The sequence below is a fragment of the Peromyscus californicus genome, unplaced genomic scaffold (assembly GCF_007827085.1).
Source record: "Peromyscus californicus insignis strain IS unplaced genomic scaffold, ASM782708v3 Scaffold_10__1_contigs__length_136768540, whole genome shotgun sequence".
In the NCBI taxonomy this organism is placed as follows: domain Eukaryota; kingdom Metazoa; phylum Chordata; class Mammalia; order Rodentia; family Cricetidae; genus Peromyscus; species Peromyscus californicus.
This window is the reverse complement of record NW_026294391.1, coordinates 85,109,473-85,133,099: the sequence shown is the minus strand read 5'-3', so window position 1 is coordinate 85,133,099 and position 23,627 is coordinate 85,109,473. Positions and strand designations below refer to the sequence as shown.

At 47.0% G+C, this 23,627-nt stretch overlaps 2 protein-coding genes across 3 annotated transcripts; one reads left to right on the top strand and one right to left on the bottom strand.

The window, feature by feature from the left end:
- Positions 1-4,875: 4,875 nt before the first annotated feature.
- On the top strand, positions 4,876-6,150 carry LOC128115463 (ADP-ribosylation factor-like protein 2-binding protein). The gene has a single exon (XM_052746174.1). It carries the CDS (start codon positions 4,955-4,957, stop codon positions 5,441-5,443), a length of 489 nt encoding a protein of 162 aa, XP_052602134.1. The 5' UTR covers positions 4,876-4,954; the 3' UTR covers positions 5,444-6,150.
- Positions 6,151-8,294: 2,144 nt separating this feature from the next.
- On the bottom strand, positions 8,295-23,143 carry LOC128115455 (nuclear RNA export factor 2-like). Of its 2 annotated transcripts, XM_052746154.1 has the most exons (22): positions 23,101-23,143; positions 18,216-18,234; positions 16,904-17,068; positions 16,548-16,698; positions 16,173-16,256; positions 15,953-16,057; positions 15,788-15,868; positions 15,583-15,652; positions 15,350-15,438; positions 15,140-15,247; positions 14,866-14,975; positions 13,353-13,389; positions 12,884-12,952; positions 12,741-12,796; positions 12,482-12,589; positions 12,286-12,344; positions 12,042-12,157; positions 11,912-11,954; positions 11,259-11,334; positions 10,562-10,744; positions 8,469-8,529; positions 8,295-8,339 (listed from the first exon to the last, which is right to left on the bottom strand). In XM_052746154.1, exons 1-22 carry the CDS (start codon positions 23,141-23,143, stop codon positions 8,295-8,297), a joined length of 1,878 nt encoding a protein of 625 aa, XP_052602114.1. The 2 variants fall into 2 exon arrangements, with proteins under 2 accessions (XP_052602114.1, XP_052602124.1); XM_052746164.1 differs by lacking the exon at positions 18,216-18,234 and having other exon boundaries at positions 16,904-17,057.
- Positions 23,144-23,627: the final 484 nt, after the last annotated feature.

Sequence of the window (23,627 nt, the reverse complement as noted above, 5' to 3'; positions counted from 1 at the left end):
GTCTTGTAGAGGTAGGGTGCAAGGGTTCATGCAACAGGGGTTCATGTGTGCAGCAGCCACGTCATGAGCGGAGGACAACATTTCACCACTCTCCCCCGTCCTTCAGCTCTTACATTTTTTTTCTAGCTCTAGTCCATGATGTTCCCTGAGCCGCTGGGGTGCAGTTTGATGTGGATAGCTCATCTATGGCTGAACACTTACAGTCAATTATTATCATCAGTGAGATTTTTAAGACATGGGTTACCATGTCTTCTGGGAAGAGCACTATTTACCAATGTGGGGTACTTCTATTCAAACGCCATAAAACCCATAATCTTAAACTAGCTTACAAGTTAGTTTCTTTATATATCCTTTGTGTTGGTTAACTCACCCTTTACTAACCCTCATTTTCCTCCCTCCCTGTCTCCATCTCCCTCTTGAGTTTTTAGCTCCCTGTATGCTCCTTCTGTTCTATCGTATCATACATTATTTACTTTTTAACTTATTATATTTGTTTTGTTTTACCTGGTGTATCAGTTTGTTTTCTATTGCTGTGATTAAAACATCATGACCAAAAAGCAACTTGGGGAGGAAAGGGTTATTTGGCTTACAAGTTCTAATCACAGTCCATCACTGAGGGAAGTCAGGGCAGGAACTCAAGGCAGGAAACTGGATGCCTACCAGTTTGCTCTTTATGGCTTGCTCAGCTTTCTTATGCAACTCAGGACCACATACCCAGGGGTGGACTGATTCCTTCCACATTAATCATTAATCAAAGAAGTGTCCCACAGGCTTGCCTACTGGCCAATCTGATGGAGGCATTTTCTCAATCAAGCTTTCCTATTTCCAGATGACACTAGATATGTCAAGTTGACAAAACCTAACCAGCACAATTGACCCTTTGTTAACTTAGCACACAAATACAGCACTATTAAACCATAACTCCCCTCTTTTTTATACTCAAGATATTATGTTAATATCACAATTTATAGCAGTGTAATTTTAAAAGTCCTGTAGTCTTAAAAAAAACTCAAACACAGCTAGGTAGCAGTGGTGTTTGCCTTTAATTCCAGCACTTGGGAGGCAGAGGCAGAGGCAGATGGATCTCTGTAAGTTCAAGGCCAGCCTGGTTTACAGAGTGAGTCCCAGGTTTCTGTTGCTGTGATGAAACACCATGACCAAAAAGTAAGTTGGAAAGAAAAGAGGTTAATTTATGCTTCAGCATTGTTGTTCATTAGTGAAGGAAGTCAGGACAGGAACTCACACAGGGCAGGATCCTGGAGGCAGGAACTGATGCAGAGGCCATGGAGGGGTGCTGCTTACTGGCTTGTTTCCTATGGCTTGCTCATTCTGTTTTCTTATAGAACCTAGGAGCAGCAGCCCGGTGATGGCACTACCCACCATGGGATGGGTGTCCCCCACTGATCACCGAGAAAATGCTTTATAGCTGGATTTCATGGAGGCATTTCCTCGACTGTGGCTCCTTCCTTTCTGATGACTCTAGCTTGTGTCAAGTTGACACACAAAACCAGCCAGTACAACCTGTCTTGAAAAACCAAAAATAAAAAAATTCAAACACATTAAAAGTTCATTCTCTTTCAAATAGCTAACCACATGTTTTCAAAAGTCTGGTCTCTCTACTGTAAAACTTTATAAAACAAAAAATAAGTTGCATGCATATTCTAAAAGAGAAGGATATAGGCACAGTTACAATCAAATTAAAGCAAATTTAAATTCCAACAGTGTAAACAATTCAGTGTCCAGTGTCTGGAATTAACTCGCAATCTTTGGGTTCTAAAAGTCCTAGGAAGTTCCATTTCTCTCACCCACAGCACATACAGCATATCTCATGGGTTCAGGCTGGCTCCACTCCACAGCTGCTCCTGTCCTTGGTGGACATGCCACAGCCCTGGCATCTCCAATGTCCCAGGGTCTCCATTACAACTGAGGCTATACTTTCACCTATAATAGCCTCTCCTGACCTCTCTTCAGTGACTCAAATCTGGCCACATGGTGCTAAGTCTTAGCTTCTCAAACATAACCCCTTCACTATTGGGGTATCCATTGCAACTGAGGCTGCACCATTGTAGGATTTTAGCAGAGTCGCTGTATCTGGGGCAGACATTAGAATGAATTGTTTTTTAGAAGTACTTTGACCTTGAAGAATCATTGTGGAAAACAGTAAAAGATCTTTGTGGAAAACAATGGTTGTTTTCCATGATTTATAGAATTGTTTTACTGAAGGGGTATTACACTCTTCTCATGTTTTGGTCACAAGACACCTCTGGCACACCTGAGGCTCTTTGATTATTGTGTATTGCAAACAATACACAGTAAAGGACTAAGGTCGAGGTTGGGGATTGAGCTCAGTGGTGGAGTGCTTACCTAGCAAGCACAAGGCCCTGGGTTCCATCCTCAGCTCCGGGTGGGGGATAAAAAAGACAAAATAACAAAAAGGACTAAAGTCATGAGGGTATGTGATGCTTTCCTTTAGAGAGGCATATAGATTGAATTAGAGACCATGGTATGAGGAAATACTTTACCCCAAAAAACAATCAATAAATCTGCCTTTGTGCGGCTGTTCGGGGTTCAGTGCACTGGAGAGGCTGGACCTTCCTGCTGCCACATAGGCCTTAACATTTCATCTTGGAGTGCCTTCTGTCTTCCACTGGCCCACACTACACAGAACACCCCGACAGAGCACCTTCACCAATGGCCTCTACTGACCTCTTAAAATGCCATGCTCTTCATGACCCCTTCAATCTTGTAACTTTCATGTCACCAAAACTAATACTACGTGGGAGACTCTAATACATTACCAAGTTTGACTTCCAGCTTGAGATGCAGCTTTGGACCCCCACTGGCTCACAGCTTCTATGGGCTGACACTGAGAAAATACTCTCAGAATAGTTCGCCCCAATAATGCTCGTCTCTTCTTATTCACAGCTGATTTTTCATCTCCAGATAACCAGTATATATTGTCCCAGTAAAGAAAAATATTCACTTCAATGATACTTGTCTCTTGTTAATGACAGCTGAGTCTGTGTCCCAAGCTGACTGGAAACTACAGAATGTTAATACAAAGTATCACAGGATTAAAGTCTTTGAGAGACTATCAAGTTTCCCTCTGAAATGTCACAAACCAGGACTCCATTGACTGAATTGCTCTCAGGAGTCTTATCTTTCAAGCTTCCAAACATTCCCATTAATCTCTGAGCACTAATGGATCTTCCAGCCCAAGTTCTAAACACTTCCACAATCCTGCCCAAAATACCATGGGCAGGTTTGTCCCAGCAATAGCACAATCTCTGGCACAAATTTATGTATTTGTTTGTTTTTTATCTGTGTGGGTATAACATCATGACCAAAGAAACTTGAGGAGGAAAGGGTTATTTGTCTTACAAATTCCAATGACAGTCCATCAATGGAAATTCAGGACAGGAACTCAAAGTAGGAACCTAGAGGTAGGAGCCTGGAGACAGGAACTGAAGCAGGGGTTACAGATGAATGCTGCTTAGTGGTTTGCTCTCCATTGCTTGTTCAGTCTGCTCTCTTATATAATCCAGGGCTACTTTGCTAGCAGTGACACTGTCCCCAGTGGGGTTGTCCCTTTTATTTCAATCTTTAATCAAGAAAATGTCCCACAGGCTTACCTACGGTCTAATCTGATGGTAGTTCCTCTTCCAACTTGACTCTAGCTGTCTCAAGTCGATAAAAACACAGCCAGCATACTTGGTTGCATCTTCCCTTGGTCCCATTTTACCTATTACCGTCATTCTACTATCCACTCAAAGCCTTCTGCTCCCAGTATTCGCCCTCTCCACTTTTATTTCATCTATATTCTATTGTCTGTGTCATTAACTGCACCACCCTTGCCAAGGACCAATCTCTATTTTGTTGGTTTCCACATGTAATCTCTGTATACACAAATAATTTCAAGATAAGTCCCATAAATGAGAAAGAATATGAGTTCTTTGCCATTTGGGGCTTGAGTAACCACACTTAGTATAGTTTTTTCCAGTTACATCCATTTACGTACAAATTTCAGTTCACTTACCTTTAGGGCTTAGGAAATTTCATTATCTGTCCATCAGTTAATAGACACCCAGGTTTATTCATTTTCCTAGCTATTGCAAATAGAGTAGCAATGAACATGGATGTGCAAGTACCTCCATAGTAAGATATAAAGGTCTTTGAGTGCATACCTAAGAGTGGGCATACCTAGTTCATATGGTAGATGTATTTCCAGGTTTTTGAAAGACCTCCAAACTGATTTCCATAGCGGCTTCATTAGTACACACTCCCAGAAACAGTGTGAGGTGGTTTGAATAAAAAGTCCCCCATAGGCCCATATATTTGAATGCATAGTTATCAGAGAGAAGCACTATTTGAGAAGGATTAAAAGGTGTGACTTTGTTGGAGGAAGTGTGGCACTGGGGGTGAACTTTGAGGTTCTAAAATCTCCCACGAGGCCCAGTGTTATTCTCTGTGCATTGACCAATATGTAGCTCTCAGCTACTGCTCCGGTGTCTGCCTGTATGTCACCATGCTTCCTCTTTGCCATGGTGATAAAGGATGAAACTTCTACAGCTGTAAGCAAGCCTCAATTAAATGCTTTATTTTATAAGATTTGCCTTGCTCATGGTGTTCCTCATCACAATAGAACAGTGACAAGACAGAAGTGGTACCAGGGACTAAGGTATTGTTGTGGTCTGCCTGACCATGATGTTTGTTGGAGGAATATGAAAGACTTTGGGACTTTTGATTAGAAAGATAGTTGGGGGGCTGGCGCAGGGCCCAGCCGGGAGCCTCAGCCCCGGCCTCGCGCGATCGTCGGGCGGGGCACAGGCGCGGCCTCCTGTGGGCCCTTGATGCGGTTGAGGCGGTGCGGACCACGGCGGAGCCCGCCCGGCGGCGGGTGCGGTAGGAGGCGGCGGGGCCGCGGGCCCGGGCTGGTGACTGTGGCGCCCTTAGGATGGACGCCCTAGAAGAAGAGAGCTTCGCGCTGTCCTTCTCCTCCACCTCTGATGCAGAATTTGATGCTGTGGTTGGGTGTTTAGAGGACATTATTATGGATGACGAGTTCCAGTTACTGCAGAGGAACTTCCTGGACAAGTACTACCAGGAGTTTGAAGACACAGAAGAGAATAAACTCACCTACACCCCCATTTTTAATGAATATATTTCCCTGGTAGAGAAGTACATTGAAGAGCAGCTGCTGGAACGTATCCCAGGCTTCAACATGGCGGCTTTCACAACGACACTGCAGCACCATAAGGATGAAGTGGCTGGTGACATCTTTGACATGCTGCTCACATTCACGGATTTTCTGGCTTTCAAGGAGATGTTCCTGTACTACAGAGCAGAAAAGGAAGGCCGAGGACTGGATTTAAGCAGCGGCTTGGTAACTTCTCTGTGCAAGTCCTCTTCTACACCAGCTTCCCAGAACAACCTGCGGCACTAGGTCCCACCTTCAGACATGAGTGTGATCACTATGAGGTCACCTGCCCAGCCGGCTCAGAGAAACATGGGCTGCTGATGACAGATGCATCTTCATTCATGTGAAGTTTTGATGAGTCCTGGAAAACATGACCGACGCTCCTGGCCCTTGTCCAGAAACACCATGTAGTCAGTAACCTCCATGTTCATCCCTCCCGTCCCAATACAGGCACCTCCCCCAGGTGCTTCAGAGTGACTCCTGGAGCAGGCCCCCTGTGGCCACCTGACCTGGGGGCCTCCCCAAGCAGTGTGCTAGTGTAGTGTGTCATCAGTGTGGACAACACACCCTCATGAGCCCTTCATCCCGGCAGACTTTACATGAGTCCTTGTGCACCTGTTTTTACGTGGGTCAGTATCAGTTCTCAGCCTCAATGGGGTTTTTGTTTGGGAGTGTTTATCTAGGGAGTTCCTGGGGCCAGCTGTCCTGATTTCTGAGTCTTCTGTGACTACAGCTTGCCTGGCTGTAGGAATCAATGAGAGATGTCCTCTACCCCAGTGAAAAGGAACTCCCGTCTTACATCAGCATCCTTTCCACACAGTTCTGCTGCTCTTGCTGCAGGCCCATCGTTCCTCTAAGTCTCTAAGCATTCTTTTCAAGAAACATTTTTATAGATGAAAACTCAGGCTAACCTAGTGAGTATGATCTTGGAAAGCCCACAATCAACCACTTCAAAGATCAAAGTATTATATGCTGTGTGCTTCTTAGTTGTGAGTGCTGTGCGTGCAAATCTGCTTTCCGATTAGTGCACCAGTACAAACAGGATGTATGCTAGAAACAGGCTGCAACCCTGTCACAAGTGTGCTAGGTGTGCTTGTGCATGCTTGTCTGCAGCCCTGTCACAAGTATGCTAGGTGTGCTTGTGCGTGCTTGTCTGCAGTCCATTGTGCAGGCCAGTGAGCTGGGTTTGCTGTTGGGAGAGTAGGTTGTCTGCAATTTGTTCCCGTAACAGTCTCTCCTGCCAGGGTGATGCTCCCCTGATCCAGCTCCGCCTCGGGGAGGGGCAATACAGTTTTTCAGTCACCTGTTATCTTTGGTGGACTGTCACCAACCAGAAAGCATGTGTGTCACATCTCTAGAAAGAAGAAAACGGTTCAATTCCTAATGTATACTTTTTACTTTAACTTTTATAGTAAAAATAAGAATCCACGCTGACTTCCCATGTGACCATTCTGATTTTACAGGATACAAGCTAAGCACTGTGTTTTTTCTGTAGCAATGTGTCATTTAGTGCTTTTGTAAAATGAGTAAAATTTGAGGTGTTTGGCAAGAATCAAAAAAAAAAAAAAGAAAGATAGTTGGATACTTAAAGCAAGGTTTACTGGGCCATCTTAGTAGGAGCATGGAAAACAGTACTGAGAGTGATTTGAACTGTGGGGGCCCAGCTCAAGATATTAGTAAGCAGCATAGGGACCATTCTTGTGACATTTTGGCAAAGAATGTGGCTGTCTTTTGACCTTGTCCTAAAACTCTGTCTATGGGTTTTCTTGTGATGTCCTTGATCCCCCTGGCTGGCACAATTCTTCCTCCCTCTCTTCAGCAGGATTCCCCAAGTTCAGCCTAATGCTTGGCTGTGGGTCTCTGCATCTGTTTCCATCAGTTACTGGATGAAGGCTCTCTGATGACAATTGGGGTAGTCACCAATCCATAGGTATAGTAGAATATCATTAGGCATTATTACATTGACCTTTTTTCTCTAGTCATGTTTGATTCTATCCTAGGTTTCTGGGACATCAAGCCTGTGGGTCCTGGTGCTCCAGGCAGTGTGAGGGGTGGGCTCGCTCTAGAGGCATGGGTCTCAGGCTGGACCAGTCATTGGCTGGCCACTCTCACAATCTCTATGACATCCTAACCCCAGCACATCCCACAGGTAGGACAGACTGTAGGTCAAAGGTTATGCAGCTGGGTTGAAGTCCCAATCCCTCCACTGGAAGTCTTGACTGGTCACAGGAGATGGCCAGTTCAGGCTACATAGTATCCACTATTGCTGGGAATCTTAGCGGGGGTCGTCCTTGCAGATTCCTGAGAGTTTCCCTTGCATCAGGTTTCTCTCTGACCCTGAAATGACTCCCCCCCTTTTCCAGTCATCTCTGTCAATATTTGCCCCACTTCTTGCACAGCAACTTCCAGAATGGGAGGAGGCAGGAAGACAGATGGAAGCATGGGGAGAACTGTGAAAAAAAGGCCCACTTATCACATGTACAAATCATGAAACAGATCATGGCTCAAACCGTGAAAGCATTCCAAATGGCCAGAAAGGAGAAGTAAAATGTGTGACTTCTCACCACTTCACTTCTTTCACAGGCCCACCAGCCAGGAGGCACCCCTTGGGAAGTCATGATTGTACCAGGGCACATAGACGCTTCTGCAGGCCTCCAGGTAGAGTTCTCTGGCAGAGTCCATGATCCCCAAAGGCTAATCACTTGAAGTAGCATGTGCCTTTTGCCATGAGGATTTATTCACTAAGTGCCCAAGGAAGTGAGCCTCGTGGATCTGCTTGTGGACATCCAGGGATGAATGTGGTGAAAGTGAGGGTATGGGGGCTCTTCAGTCCTGGCCTCTCTGGCTCATGGCTGCCACAGGCAAAGAATCCAGGAGACAATGTGCAAAGTAACTCTTTATTATGGAAAGGAACAGGCATCACTGGGGGAAATACACAGAGCAATTGACCCCTGGGGTGGCTGTGTTACCCGGCCTACATGTTTAACTTTGGCTGTGTGGTCAGCCAGGCTTACAGCTGGAGTCACGGGCAAGGCTTCAGAAACAAGGAAAGAAAGGAGAGTGTATACAAGAGGAAGGTGACATCCAGGGGCTCCTTTTAAGTCATCTGTCCGAAGAATTCCCTTGGGATCTTGCTCTGGGTCTGGAGCAATTGAGATGAGATGTCAGAAGAGCCCAGTGCACTGAGTTCAGTCCCCTGGTCACCTAGACTCCATCTTGCTTAAGGCTCCAGAGACATCCACCTGCTACCCAGTTGATTCCCAGACCTCACCTGCAGCATAGTGAAGACCTCAGCAGCTCTGGCATAGTCCCACTTGTTGTCCTCAAGGCACCTGAGGTGGGAGAAGGACAGGCGACCTCTGTTACCACCACAGGACATGTGCACTGGCCACAAATGCCATCACTTAACCTATGGTACTCATTTGCTGGGACATGTGCGCCAGATGTAGCACCCTAGTAATAGTGGAGAAAGACCTGGTAGAACCCACAACATCTGTCACCATTCGTGCTCAGAAGAATTCAAAGCAGAAACACAAGGGTATGCCTAAGAATAGTGAAGCTTCATACCAACACCCCATACCCCAACTAATGGAGAAGCTCAAGAAAAATAAGAAGTGGAAATTCAAAAGCAAATTCTCCCCCCATAATATGGTGCATCTTGGGGTATTTACCATTTCAAGTGCACATCTCTCAGTCATTTTCTAGTACATTCACAAGACCCTGCAACAATGCCAACTAATTCCCAAACAGCTCTGTTGCTGCGAAAGAAAACTCAACTACTGGGACTCAGTCACTACTCTCCCATGTGTTCCAGAACCTGCAAGTTCTATTGTGCTTTCAATCTCTGCCAATTTCCCCCACCTACATAGTTTTAATAAATGCCCTTTAAAGATAAAACGCAGGGCTTTAGGTGATTGGCTTCATTCACTTAGCCCAGTATTTCCAAGTTTCAACCATGTCAGAACATACATCAGGGCCATATTCACTTTCATGATTGAACGATATCCCACTGTGATATGTACCATATTTCTTTATCCATCCATCTTCAAGGAGACAGTGGGGTTGTTTTGCCCACTCTAAATAACACTGCTCTAAGCATACAAGTTTTGGATGAAGTATGTTTTTGCTGCTTGTAGTCTGTACTCGGGCCATGTGGCAACTCCATGTGTAACATTTTGAGTATGTAGTATGACAGATCCTATACCCCCTGGTACCTATCTCCCTCTCTCTGTCTCTCTGTTTATCTCTCCCTCCTCCCTAGTGTGAGTTAGTAATCTCCTAAGCATCTCTCCATCCAATAAGGTGACACTCAAGATGACCTATGACAGCTTGATTTACATGTCTCACATGACTAATAGTGATGAGAAAAAACTGTATGTGCTTGCTGGCCATGTGCACATCTTCTTTGGAGAAACAGATATCTCTTCAAATCCTTCCCCAAATCTCAGTTGTGTTGTTCACCTTTTCTGTTATTGTTTAGTGAGGGTTCTTCCTATATTCTTATCAGCTGTGTGACATGCATGACTTTCTCTCATTCTGTCAGGCCTTTGCACTTCCCTGGCAGTAACTGGTGATGCACTGATTTGGGATGGAGTCCAATTCGCCAGCTTTTCCTTGACTGACTGGGCTTTTGGTGTCACAGACAATACTTGGCAACCTAATTCAATGCCATGGAGATTTATACCTATGCTTTGTTCCTTGGGAACTATAGTTGGAAAAACACTTAATTTTGGATCCCCTCTCCACACATGGCCAGTGTTGTGCACAGGGTGTGCAGGTGTGTGTTGGGGGTCAAAATTTACTGTTTTTGGAAGTGAACATTCAATTCTCTCAGTGCTGTGTGGAAGTCATAGGACCGTGTGGGGTGTGGTCCTGACACTTGAATAGCAATCGACTTATCCACCAACTCTTTTCCCATGCCCTCTTTTTTTTTTTTTTTTTTTTTTTTTACGTTTGTGCCAAAGTGCTTTATTCTTTTGGAAGCTGTTCTAAATGGGCTTACTTTTCTAAATTCACCCTTTGGGTATTTGTTACAAGTACACAGGAATACAATTGATTTCTGAATATCAATCTTACATCTTGCAGCCATGCTCAACAGTTCTAGGGGTTTAATATAATGGATTTCCCAAGTAGAGTGGGATGCCATTTGAGAAATGGACTATCTTTAAAAATTCTTTACATACCCTATTACAAAATGATGGTACTTTTTCAGTGTGCTCCTATCTTATTTTTTGTTTCAGGGACATTAATAAAATATAGACACTTCATTTTTTCATATGTTGTCTAAGATTCTATTGTTCACTCTTAAGTGCTTCCAACCCCAGCCCTTAGCCCATCCTGTCCACATTTATAGCAGGCACTCACTTCTGAGACCACTCGAGTTTCATCCCCGACTGGGTGGAGAAAGCCTGCACCATTCTTTGCTGCTCTTGAGAGAGGACGAACTTGAAGCCAGAGCATGATGTGGACGAGGGTATGGCAAAGGAATCCGGGATCTCATCAGGGCTTGGATGCCTCACAAAAAGTTGGTCATTCACAATGCACAGGCTGGAGGAAAATCAGTCCCTGAGACAACTGGACAGGTGGACAAAATCCTTCCACTGCTCCAGACAGGATCCTCTTTAACCACTGAGACCCAGCAACTGGAATCTTCCCATGTGCCTGTGTGATCTGCCTAGTCAAATCCCTGGCTACTGCCCGGAGACCACTCCCACCTCCTCTGAAAGATTGTCTACCAGCTTCATTGGATTTGGAGATTTAATCCCCATGCAGTGAGTCTACACAATAGAAAAAGAACCTGGTTCCCCTCATTTCATTTTCAGCAGGAGAATCAGGGTCTCCTGAGAGATCAGTTACTTAGGTCAAGGTGACAGTGGCTCTTAGGGTCAGAAAGAAAACTGGTATTCCAACCCTGCTCTTAACTGCTAGGCTTCACTGATCCTTTGATCTACCTCTAGGCCTTCCAATATCGTGAGACTACCCTCAGAGATTGGTACCACTGCACTTTCTCCCTTCTGGCCCCAACCTGGGGTGGGAGTTCCACCTACAAAGCAGCACTTACTTTGAACTCCTCCTGTCAAGGATAGCAATGAAGGTACGCATGAAGGCACGGATGCATCCCTGCGAGCTGCCTTCCACTTCTAGGACAAGACACAACAAAGCAGCCTTGGAGTTCTACATGTTTTGCACCCTCAAAGGACATTACCCAGTCAGGATCTTATGGTGAAAGTGCCCAGGACCAGTCAACTATTGGCTTGGAGTCAGGGCTCTGTGCTGGGAATGGGGGAGGGGGTGGGCAACAAGGGGAAATGATCCGCTCCCATTGATGGGGCCCCTACCACATGCTGAACCAAGGGAAACATCCCTTCCAATGTTCACTTGGTCTGTTTCATATTAAGGGGGGAGAGGGAGTTTAATTAGCTCTACCTGCAAATGTAGACATACAGAGGTTAAGCAACTGGGTAAAAAAGATCTGGAATGAGAGCCACAAATCCCACAGCTCCCATGACCTCTCTCACCCAGGAGCTGTGGGAGAGACAGGCACAGCCTTCTGTCGGACATGATGGTCTGTGGGCAGGGTGTTATGGGTAGACGAGCATAAGGAGGATAGGAAGGAAAGGAACCCAGTTGGGAGAGTTGGGGGAGTTCTCAGGGGTACATATCCAGGGCAGGAAGTAGGAAAGGGTCTGGAGAGGGCATTCTACAGACACTCACCTTCCTTGAACACCCCTTTGACAGAAAAACAGAGCATAGTTTCCTGAAAAGGAAGAAGGCACAGGCTCAGGGTACTGCCAAATTTTCTAACCACATAGGGACCTGCACCAAGGCAGAAGCTGGTGCTCACCGTCTGGAAACACATGTCCACCTGGAAAGAGCTGGAGGCATGCAAGGTTTTGGGTAATGCCCTGATAAAGTCCACAATGTCTTCTTTTGTGTACTTCAGCAACTGCCTCTGAACATCTATGGGGGGGATTGAAGAAGTCAAATCAGAGATTTGCTTATTACACCCTGGTCCATGGTCTCGATGATTACCTCCTTCACACACTCAGTTCCTGTACTCTACCAGGTCTTCCTCATCACACACTTACGGAACTCCTTGGGATTCTTCATGTTCACTTCATCCTTGAAGTACCCACACGTGCCATTCCTAGGAGAAAAGAGGAACAAGAGGTGGGGGTCCAGACAGTGCAGATGCTTCCTGGGGGTCAGTCCTGTCTACCTGGTGGTGGGAGTGAGAGACGGAATCACCCTTCTCCAGAACAGAGAATAAGCTGCGATACTCACAGATTTGGATCACTGGGGTCAAAGGGAACGGTCAGTGAGAAGCAGGCCTGGTCATGGTAAACACTGAGGAGTCCCTGGCGTTCTCCATAGTCGTAGATCCAGTAATACCTATGGGGTGTGGAGGTGGGTGGAACGGGCTATTTTTTTGGGGGGGGCTGGGCACCAAACGTGACCTGAGGCCTGTGAGCAGACCTGTGCAAAGGTGGCCCAGCCTAGCCAACTCCTTCCCTTCCATCTTCAAGGTCCCATGTGCACTTACTCCCGCAGGAATTGCTGTACTTGAGTCTTTACGGCCTCAGAACCCTTAAAGCTGTCCTAAAACACAAAGCCATTTCAGATGCTGTGTCTACTAAAAGCATCACTTGGCAACAGCATAAATCACTCTTGGTCCTTCTTCCTCACCTTGCAGGGCTTCATTAATTGCGGCTCTTCAGTGTTCCTTACACTTGAAAGTGGTAACTTCCTGCCATCCTGAGAAGACAAGGAGAAGGGTGGGAATGCACACCAGGGAGCTAGCACTGGATGTCCATGGGGACGAAGAAACCCAAAGGGGAACCTTGACTCGGAGGCCAGGCGTAAAGTGGTCAGGAAATCCTTGGGCTATGAGATCACAGCGGGTACTGTATTATGGGGTACTGCAAATCTCTACCATATGTGCTTTGTAGGAGTGATTCTGTGTGGTGGTGGGTGCTTTCTTTCTGTGTATAATTATGGGACAATATTCAGATTAGGATTTCTGGAATCCATGCCATTGAAAATGGATGACTGTCCCAGGCAAACACCTTATCTAGGTAAGAAACAAAGGGGCTGGGACTAAAAGTGGAAGTCAGTTGGGTGAGGAAGAGGAGCAATGGTGATGGCAGGAACATACCAAGCGAGACAACTCCGGGAAAAATTTCAGGACAGCGCTGTTCAAAAAGAAAGGGCCATAGGAGTTATTGACAGTTCAGGACTGGGCAGGATTTCTCCCCTGCCTCCACCCCTCCTTTGATTCTCCCTATAGTTCTCTTCCAGCCCCTTCCCTGCTGCCCAACCCCTAGGTAGCTCCCACCCACACTGCACTGGCCTCTTTCCTTCTCCAGGGCCACAAGGAGCCACAATGGGAGCCCAGTTTTCAGGGATTCCTGTGTCTCCCTGCCTCCCTTCCCTGTCTCAGAAAGGTTCATAGAAGGCCTTTAAAGGATCAGGACTGGATCTCAGGGCCTTGCCACTTCGAAAGGCCTCTAGGATTCTCTGGATGCTGAGAGATGAAGATAGGGGAGGCAGGAGTCGGGATGCAGGAAGGAGGCTGTTGGTGGGGGATGGTAGCTGGTGACAGAAAGGGAGCTGGGAGAGCAAGGAAGATATTAGAGAGCCATGGGAGAGGAAAGGCAAAGAAGACCGAGGAAACAAAGCAAAGGGAATGAGAGATGATGCTCTGTCTAGCTTGATGTAGTGGGCCTGTGTAACAGAGGGGAAAGGGGCTCCCCTGCTGCCTCCATTTCCTTCACTTGTGCCAGGCTAGCCCAGGGATCCAAAGCAGGAATGAAAGCATGCACCCCACCGAGTCAGGCATGGAGGCCCATACTATTTCCTTAGTGACCTGGGGACTAAGGGCCTCCTTGAAGGCAGAAACCATTTTCCAGAGGCTGAAGAAGTGATGGGTGAGTCCCCACCTCAGCATGGGATGGAGGGGCTATGGGCTTATCTAAGGAATCAACTTGCCTGTCTCAGGCTACCCAAGGCTTAGATGCTAGGTAGGATGATGAGCAAGGTAGGTTGTTGGTCCATTGGTATAGGCAGGGAAGGAAGGAGGGGTGGAGGCATGACGAGGCTAGACTTTCTCTCTCCTCAACCTCTGCTGCACTCCGCCTTCCCTTCCTGCTACAGGAGCCTTCAGCTCCCCAGTCATGGCCCACTCCTGGATCCCTGATCCAGAGAGCCCAGGTTTCCCCCCAAAAAAGACAGAGATCCCAGCAGTAGATCAGAGGAAGCGATGTCCACATCAGCATCACCTAGGACCTCAGCCCTCAGCCTGGGGCAGGACAACCTCTAGGGCAGCCTGGGACAGAAGAGGGGACCGTTCAGGAACAAGATCTGGAGGCTCCTCTCAGGACCAGGGAGGAGGCCTGGTGCTGTCGAGATGAGGAAAGGCAGGGCCTGCTGGAGGAGGCCGAAAACTCACACAAGGGAAACAGGGCCCACCATAGAGGAGGGGGGGGGCGTGCAGGAGACCTGGAGCAAAGGAGGCCTGTGAGCACAACCAAGTACAGAGAGAGGGGAGAGGGCGGGCCCTATGGTCCTCCCAGAGGACCAGGCCTGCCTCCTCCCACAGAGAGTCTTTCAGGGTACCAGGAGGCAATGGCATCCATGAAAAGGAAGAGGTGTCCGCAGGCGTGAAGTACCTTACATAGGCAGAATGGTCTGGGAAGGTGCTGCACAAGGGGTTCCCTTCTAGCCACAGCTCTTTCAGCTTCAGCCCTTTCATCTTCTCCAACTCCCACACTGTTCTTAGCTGAGAAAAATGGGAGAGGACTGTTAAAGGCGTCCCAGGCAGAGGCAGCCATCTGCAGTTCAGGACCCATGTCTTCCTGCTCCCACTCATGGGTCACTTTATCCGTCTAATGTCAGTACAGTCTGCAGTACCATCTGTCTTCAACCCCAACCTCATCTGCTCACCTCATTGTCAGAGAGGTCCAGGATCTTGACTTGGGGTGCCTTCTCTACCACATCATACAGGCTATCTAACCGGAACAGTTTGTTGTTGCTCAAGTTCAAGGACAACAGCTTTAGGGAGCAAGAGTCAGAGTGATCTTTACCGTCAGGAGCCTCGGAGACACATCCGCCCTGAACCTTATCCTTTCTGGCCCTTCACCCAAACATCAATACCTCAGGGAAATTCTCTTGGATGACCTGAAGGGTGGCACTCATGCAGCTTCTTCGGTTCAGAATCATTTCTATGTTGTGATCCAACAAGGCTTCAGGAGGAGGAGAGAGTGGAATCAGAAGGTGGAGAGGGGTCCCTCTGAACCAGCCCCAGCACAGACCCCTCCACAGGCTACCACATGTATGTCTTCTTCCTAGGCAGACCCGTGACCTACAGTTATTGCCATCAGTCATACCTGGGTCAAAGCGGAGCTTTTGAAGGTCCAGAGCATGCTGGGAAACATTATATCTTTTCCTCAGGGCCCGCTGCAGAGACAGATGGAGAGGGTGCTCTATGGCTCTGTGGTGTTGTAGGTCATGGTGTTGGGAACTTCAGGGACTGAGGGGAAGAAGGGCTGGGTTTGGGGAGTGAACACACACACTGCCTTCCAACTGCTTTACCTTCAGCTGCTCCAATTTTTCTCCTGTGAACCTATTTTGCACAGAGTAGGGTACTTCTGAGGGATTGACAAAAACAGGTATCTGTAGGAAGGAGACACAGAGTGAGTACTGGGAACTCACTCTAATCCCAAAGGGCTAGGTATAGAGAATGCCTCCAGAACACACCTTCTGACCGTCTTCATCACACATCTTGTAGCTGACATCCTTCAAGGCATGGGCAACGCTAGCACCCTGGACAAAGAACTGGATCCGGTACTTGTCACAGTGGAACTTTGGAGAGGGGAAAGAAGTGAAAGTGTTAAGAGGCCATTGCTGAGCCCTGCTGAGCCTGGCCTCCTGCTCAATCCCCCAAGCCATCCTCGCTGGCTTCACCCTCCTCGCTTACATCCACTGCGGTGAAGGGTACGCTGCAGAGGCTGTGGACTGATTTCATTAGCTGTGTCTTGTCAGACTTTCTGCCACACAGAATCTAAATTTACAAACAAGGAACAAGACAGAAGAGAGACACCATAGAACCTCAGAGGAGAGCAGACATACTCCAGATGTTCTTTCCTGACCTTCTAGCTAGCTCCAGAGCACTTCCATGGGACCTATGACATGGCACCTTGTTTTGTGCCAAACCCGGATCTCCTAGACCCACACCCTGTCCACACAGTCGTCACTCTTCTCCCTCCAGGTAACCGATTTGTCTTGCTCTCTGTGATTATCCTTATGTTGGGTTGCAGAATAGTCTAAATGCAGCGGTCCCCAAGACACTCACCGTGACCTTGAACCAGCTCTCCAGTGTTTCATCTTCTGTGTGCTGCCTCGATTCTCTCTTCTGAGGTTTGCCATCTCTCCACACTGTGATGTGGATTTTGTCCTCCATGTGCTGGTCCTCTCTACTCTTACGTCGCACAGCATAAGGTGTGCTATGAACGGATTAGGGAGTGCTGACAAATGCTAAGAAATTCTTGCATGGACCCTCATTCCCCTCACTGGAAGCAAGGGCACAATTAGGATTGCTCAGCCACCATCCCACATCTATGGAGCACTGGACCTCCAGTTTCTCAGGGGGTGGAAGAGTCCACAGTTCCGGGGGCTGCTACCCACTAAACAGGCAGCCCGCTCACTTACTGCCTTACTGAGTGGTCCCAGAGAACTTCTCTCATCTCCACATCTCCACCATCAGCCCGGGATTTTGAAGTCAGGGACATGTGCCCAGTGTGCTCATAATGACCTTTCCTTTTGCTAGTATAACCCGGGGAAGAAACCCGGTCTCTCTTTCTTCCTAGAACACGGCTTTCACCACCATTGTGTTCTGAAATGGGAAAGGATGAAAGTTAGAAAATACATCAGTGGTGCACTTACCACATGCTGCACCATGGGGGGTGGCACCATGGAAGGGCCAGAAAAGCAACAGTTTCCCCCAAAGGACTAATCACAAACACCCAGTGGGCAAATTCCTGTCACACTCACAGTAGACAGCTTGCAAGAAGAAGGGACCCTTTGGACCCTTTTAAACCCAGTAGAGCAGGATTTGTGATGAACAGGAGTGTACTTGGCCCATGGTATAGACCAGACACAAATCACATACGAGGAAGCTGAACTAACCTGGCCCCATTCAGGGATTCTCTAATTTAACAGCACACAAAGGTTTGGGAGCCTCGCCCTCTCACTGCAATAACCCAGTCACTCACTGAACTGACTCTGCCATAGTTAACAAGCTTTACACTCCCTTGTTGGTGATGTACAAGCTTCACAGCTGTGGAGACTGAAGCAGTAGCCTGTTACACTGCCTGCCCTCCGATAGTCTCAGCCTTCAGTACTTTGAAACACAGGACACTAACTTTCCTAAACCCACACTTGCCTTAAAGGTTCTGAAACACAAACTGGAATGCTAAGAGTCAGACACAATTTCCAGTTGTACTGTGATCTTGCTGTTAGGGATTCTTAGTCTGAGTCCATTACAGTCACAGAAATGACAGTTTGTGATTGCACATCTCTTCAGTGCTGAGGCCTGCTCCACTAGCTAGAAGGTTCTCCATCTTCACAAAGCCTTCAAGGCAACTGAGAATTAAGCCAATGTGTGCCTGTTTTTCACCAGAGCGTTCTATTTATGCCATTAAGATCCCATTCCTGTATCAAGGTTCTCAGTTCTGGCTCCCTGCTGACTTTCTGTCCAGCAAATCTATTGTGTGTTGTGTTGAAGGACTCAACTCTCACCACGGGTTGGCTATTTTCCCCTTACTATCCATCAGCATTTGTTTCGAGTACTCTGGAGTTCTGTTATTGGCCTCACACACATTTGGAATGCTTGAGGATTCTGTTTGGGTGGTCAGGAGGTAGGAAGGCCTCACCTCGCCTCTCATGGGCAACAAGAGCTGCTTTGTTGGGCAATGCAGCTTGTGTCTGTAAAGTCTTTTTGTTGTGTGCCCTCCCTGTTCACACCCAGGAGTAAGTAGTTCCTGCTATCCCATTCCCTCTCCAACCCAAACCCTTCCACCAAGCTCTTTTCCCATACATCTGATTCACTAGGGGGTGGCAGACTTGGAATACTTTCTGTTTTATGGTATCTTTTGAAACAATGGTAGCCTCCCTTTTGTGCCCCCAAGGCACACTCAACACAGGCATTTTGTATTAACAACTACCCCAAACCCATGTGCCAGCAGAAGGTGATGCTGGTGTCTTTCAGAGCAGTCTTCTCATGCACCCCAAAGTTAAAGGTTCCCTTTGATCCCAAGCTGTAGAGTTTGCTCATTAGTTATTCCCCATTGCCTCAGGACACCTGTATGGATAAAAATGAGCTCACTCGGAGTCAACTCCTAACAAACTGATGAGGGCCACAGCTCAGATGAACTCCACTGGGGAACCCAGCATGCTCACCATGCACCCACTATCAGGACCTTCCCATCACACACTGCAGTGCTCTCCCTGTGTCTGAGCTGGCACCAGAAATGAATCTAAAGGTGAACGGATTCCTTGGGGTAGGCACTCAGCTTACTGGGCCCCAAACACTGGAGGACAATAGCCTGCTCTCTGTTCCACAGGCTACATCTAACTGCTAAGGAAATTCTCCTGGCTCCACCTTCAAAATGCCACCAGAGCCTACCTCCTCTTACCTTTGCCATGGGTGTTACCCTGGCCAGGCCTCCCAAACTGTTTTCTGGGCTACCCCAAGGCTATCTTTGCATTTTCCCACGCTGCCGCAGCCTCTGTCTCCCACATAGCAGTACGAGTGCTTTGCCTTTGTTGTAAGGCAAATATCAAATCTTGCCGATCCCTCTCCTCCAAGTCTTGCCACTGGGTTCTGAACTTTGATGCCCACCACGTTAAAGATCTGTGAGTCTATGACAGAATTAGCAACAGCAGCTGAAAACCACTTGAGATGTGGCATTAGGTGAATATTTGCAAACCAAATCCTTTTCATGGAAGTTCAAAGGGCAAAAGAAAACATCGGATTCTCAGGTTGTAGATGAGGCAGGGGCAGGAGGTGGGCAAAGTTTAGACAAAAGGCACACTCTCCTGTTCCTGGGAACCTGAAATTACACACCTCACCTGTGACTTCAGAAAGAGTTGAGAACTGTGGTGGACTGAAGGAAGCAGCAGAACCCACATAAAAATCCAGAAGTTCTGGATGTATAGCACCCACAAATGCAGTAAGATGATTCCAAACCACTGTGTGGAACCCAGGACAACGTCAAAAACACTTCTGTGAGGCATGGGTACAGTTGAGCTTTTTAATGGCCACAGCTCTAGATACCATCTTCAGCAAGGCTCTCTATTGTGAATCACAGAACACTGAGAGTACTGAGTGAGCAGCTGCAGAGCAATTCTATGGAGAGGGACACTGAAGACAAAAACACATTAGTGCCCATCCACATCCTGAATGCTCTGGTTACATCGCCATCCCTGGCCACCAGAATCAAAGTGATAGACAGCAAGAACATAAAAAGCATTTAGGTGCCAGAGAGACAGTTCAGTGGTTAGGAGCACTTGCTTCTCTTACAGAGAGCCTGGGTTCAGTTCCTAGACTGGGTTCAGTTCAGCCTGCTTAGAGCCACCTGTAAAGTCCAGCTCCAGGGATTCTGGCGCCCTCTTCTGGCCCTGATGCCAACTGCAAGCACATGCTATGCACACAGGCGTGCAACAAAATACGAATTAAAAAAAAACACTATTAGACACATTAGCTAGTCCACTTACCCTCAGACTTTGCTATGTGTTAGCTGTTCCTCCAACACAAAAGGAACAGTGAGCCTCTTTCAGGATACCACAACTGTTCCTAAGCTCCTACCTGTGTCATTCTGGAATTGTGTCTATAGTACTGCTTAGCTGCTGAAGACAAGCACCTCTGCCATAGTAGCAGGAGAATACAGAGATAAGAGAACCAACATTTGTGCTGTGGCAACATCTACTGCTTGGTATGGGGCATACTGAAGACTTTTCACCTCCTCAAAGAAGTCCCATGAGATTTGTACCCAAGGGCCCCTTTTGGATCATGAATATTCAGCTCCAGGATGCTGGGTGATTATCCCAGAAGGGCTCATCCTCCAAAATGGTGGATTCAGAGCTTTGTATGCCACTGATTGCTCTACCAAGCCCCCTCCCCACCTCACATCAAGCCATCCTGTAGTGGCTGAACTCTTTCTCCATGGCTGGTGGAAGTTCTCATTTCCTGGACAGACTTCCTGCAGCAGAGAAAAGACACAGTTTTGTGCCACTCACACCTGTTGAGGTGGGAATCCAGTGTCTTGAAACAGGTGAAGGAGAGCTGCCTTGGTGGACTCTTTTGAACTGTAAGGTGCATGGATGCATGGATGCATACAAGGTGCATAAGATCCCCCGTGCACCACACTTAGTTTAGTGCATTAAGGTCAGCACTACATCAAGCAGCCAGCTTCCAATGAGTCACCCTTGCCTCTTTTCTAACTTTAAAGCCATCTATTATTTCACTATTAAGCGTCACACATGATGACAGAGGAGTTGCTCTCAGAGCCTGTTGTCAGCTTACAGAAATTCATTTGTTTTTCCAATTTGTAGAGAGCAATCTTATTCACTGTAGCTCCATCTTGGATTGCTAATTTATTGTCTGTCTTCTTTCCTGGCTCATTCCGGACAACCATTCTTTCCTCCTCCTCTTCTTCAGGTCTTGTGTCCAACTACACTAGTGACTTCCTGCGTGTACGTGCTTCGTTCTTTGAGCATGCCTTTTCTGCTCTGCATTATCTACTGTGGCTCTTGAGTTGCTGTCATTCTCAGCCAAGAATCAAGATCAAGGGTCACAGGCTTTCAAGGGTTCAGTCTGCAATTGGTCTGAAAACTCCCTCCCCCCTTATATACACCGGTCCAGTCAACACATTCAAATAACCAGGATGTATCTCCTCATACAACCTCACACTTTCAGTCGTTTCAGTGACTGCCAGCACAAGAGCCACTTTACTCCAAAAGTGGTCTTCCAGTGCCCTCTGGTTGTAGCCACCCATGTTGCCAGGATAATTTTTAGCATCACTGTTTTTCTAACACTGACACCCAGGACTTTTTGTTTCTCAAAGGAAAAGATCCACTGAGAGACTTTTTTTTCTGTTTCACAGGGTGTTTTTCTAGTAAGGTCTATATTGGAATGCAATGACTCACAGGGCCAACAAAACAATTACATTCCTCATGCGAGCCCCAAGGTCTATTCCCTCATTTGGCCACTGAATCCTTCCTGAGACAAAACATCAAGTCCAACAATCAAAATTCATTATTTGAGTAACATGTCCAAGCAGGACTTGCCAACTCACCCTAGAACAGTCTCCCCCCTTTTCTCCTTAAAAATCCAGTCCTGCAAAAACACCTGCTTGCTGGTTTCTTGTTGTTGCTGCTGCTGCTGCTGTCTGCCTTTGCAGCCCCTGACTCCTTACTTTCTCCTCCAGATTAATAAATCTTTTTTGTGCTGAGAACCTGGTATTGGGTGTGTCCTGTCTAACTCCAGGAGGGCTGTCCTCCCTTATAATGGCAACTCATGCATCCAACACACTCGCTTGTTCACAAAGGTCTCTTGGCTTGTCAGTGACCTCGTTTGTGACAGATGTCTTGGTGATTATTTATGTCAAGGCTTCTGGTGTCAGATGAATAAGTGTGTGAGATGGGGTGGACATGTCTTCACTCCATAAAAGTACACTCACTTCACTGAAGAGAACTGCAGGAGCAGCAAGTGATGGACCAGGGATTATAAAAGACAATGACCAGTCTGGACTCAAATCATGGCAGTGACATCTAGGGCCTCCACGACTTTTGGCAAATCCTTAATCTCTTTGGGCTGGTCAGTCCTACTGCTGGCCCAGTGTTTCCATTAGCCCCTATTTGTGGCACGAACTCTGTACCACAGACCTTTTCTCTCTGCGAGGGCTTCAGCAGGGCCTTACAGCATCCTTCTCTAAACTGCAGTGAGTGGGGTGGGTGCTATTTATGATGGTGTACTGTAAGATCCTCTGGGGTTTTCTTTGCCAGCGACACAATGAATGATCCTGGTCTGGATGGTGCCTACTCCATTAGTTTGGGTCCCTATTTCATTTCAGTAAGAATCCTTCAGGCCCGGACAGCCATGATCATGTGAAAGGTATGCACAGGCTCGAGAACTTACAGGAACAGTGAAAAATGAGCCCCTAGGACTTGAGGGCTGCTTTGAACACTGTTCCTCAGACTCAGAACCCTCTGTACATGGAAAGAACTCCATCTCTGGATTTTTCCCGAGGCTGACTGGGGGAACTTAGCCGGACAAGTCATGGCAATGCTTGCTCTTGAAGAGGGGCAGCCTTTCAATAATAAGATAGTACGGAAAAGCCACGAGTTATTTGGAGTCGGTGAGAGGCACTGCCTGGGACATCAGTGGTACCCTGCTTTCCATGGTGGGATGGTGGGTACTTCATTTGCTCAAGGAGAAGACCCTTTGGGACAGTTTACAAATAATACCATGAATTTTCACCCAACTATTCTAGAATTACGCTTATAACTGGAATTATCTGTGAAGAAGGAAAAACTGAAAATGATTCAAGTGGGGGAAATCACTGACTGAGGAGAGAAGATAAAATATCAAATGAGTGATTTCATGACAAGAAGAAAAATCCCAGTACTAAACACATATCCCATTGTCCTTAGTAAATAGCAGTCTAGGATTAAAGGGGTAGAAGACTAAACTCCTCCCAACTCGTAATACATTCAGGAAACATTGACTCACCATGGGATCTTCGTAAAGGAAACCATTCCCAGGAAACTTGGGGAGACCCGAGAGCTCCAGGTTGCAGTGAGCATACTACCTAAGCACAAACACAGCCTTCTGGAAGTGTCCTTACCTGTGTACCTGATGGTCCCCTGCTTCCTTTCAGTGGAGCCCATCTTTCTTGTCTCTAGGCCTTTGTGGTCTCAGAGGAAGCTTAGAAATGGAGAAGTGGGAGGAAAATGGATTACTTCAGCTCTCGGACACACAAAATATGGCAATATTCTTCAGGCACCAGGAAGGCACGTTTTTCACCCCCAGGCATGAAGGCACCGCGTTGCCGCTTACTCAGCTTTACTTCTTCACTACCTCCATCACGATGGACCCAAGGCATACTTAAGATTTCACCTGTATGTCCTTTACACTACCACTTTCTGTCTGAAGGATGGAAAGGGAGCTTGCAACAGGGAATCCAAGGAGCAATCCTTTGTAAAGACGATGGAAATCTCAGTGTGTTGCTCGCCTAAGGAGAGCTTGAGTACAAAAGGGTGGATGAACCTCTGCCAACTGCCCCTTTGAAAACTAAAGTTTCAATTTAAGGAACAAAGTATCTACTTTGTCCCCATGTTGACAAGCTCATTGAAATCTCAAACTTTATAAAGT

Coding starts and splice junctions, on each gene's coding strand:
- LOC128115455 (XM_052746154.1), bottom strand. CDS start 23,143: ATGGGCTCCACTGAAAGGAAGCAGGGGACCATCAGGTACACAG. Junction 15,869..15,952: donor GTGATGAAGACGGTCAGAAG/GTGTGTTCTGGA, acceptor TCCTTCCTACAG/ATACCTGTTTTTGTCAATCC. Junction 12,158..12,285: donor GAAGAATCCCAAGGAGTTCC/GTAAGTGTGTGA, acceptor TCCCCCCCATAG/ATGTTCAGAGGCAGTTGCTG.
- LOC128115463 (XM_052746174.1), top strand. CDS start 4,955: ATGGACGCCCTAGAAGAAGAGAGCTTCGCGCTGTCCTTCTCCTCCACC.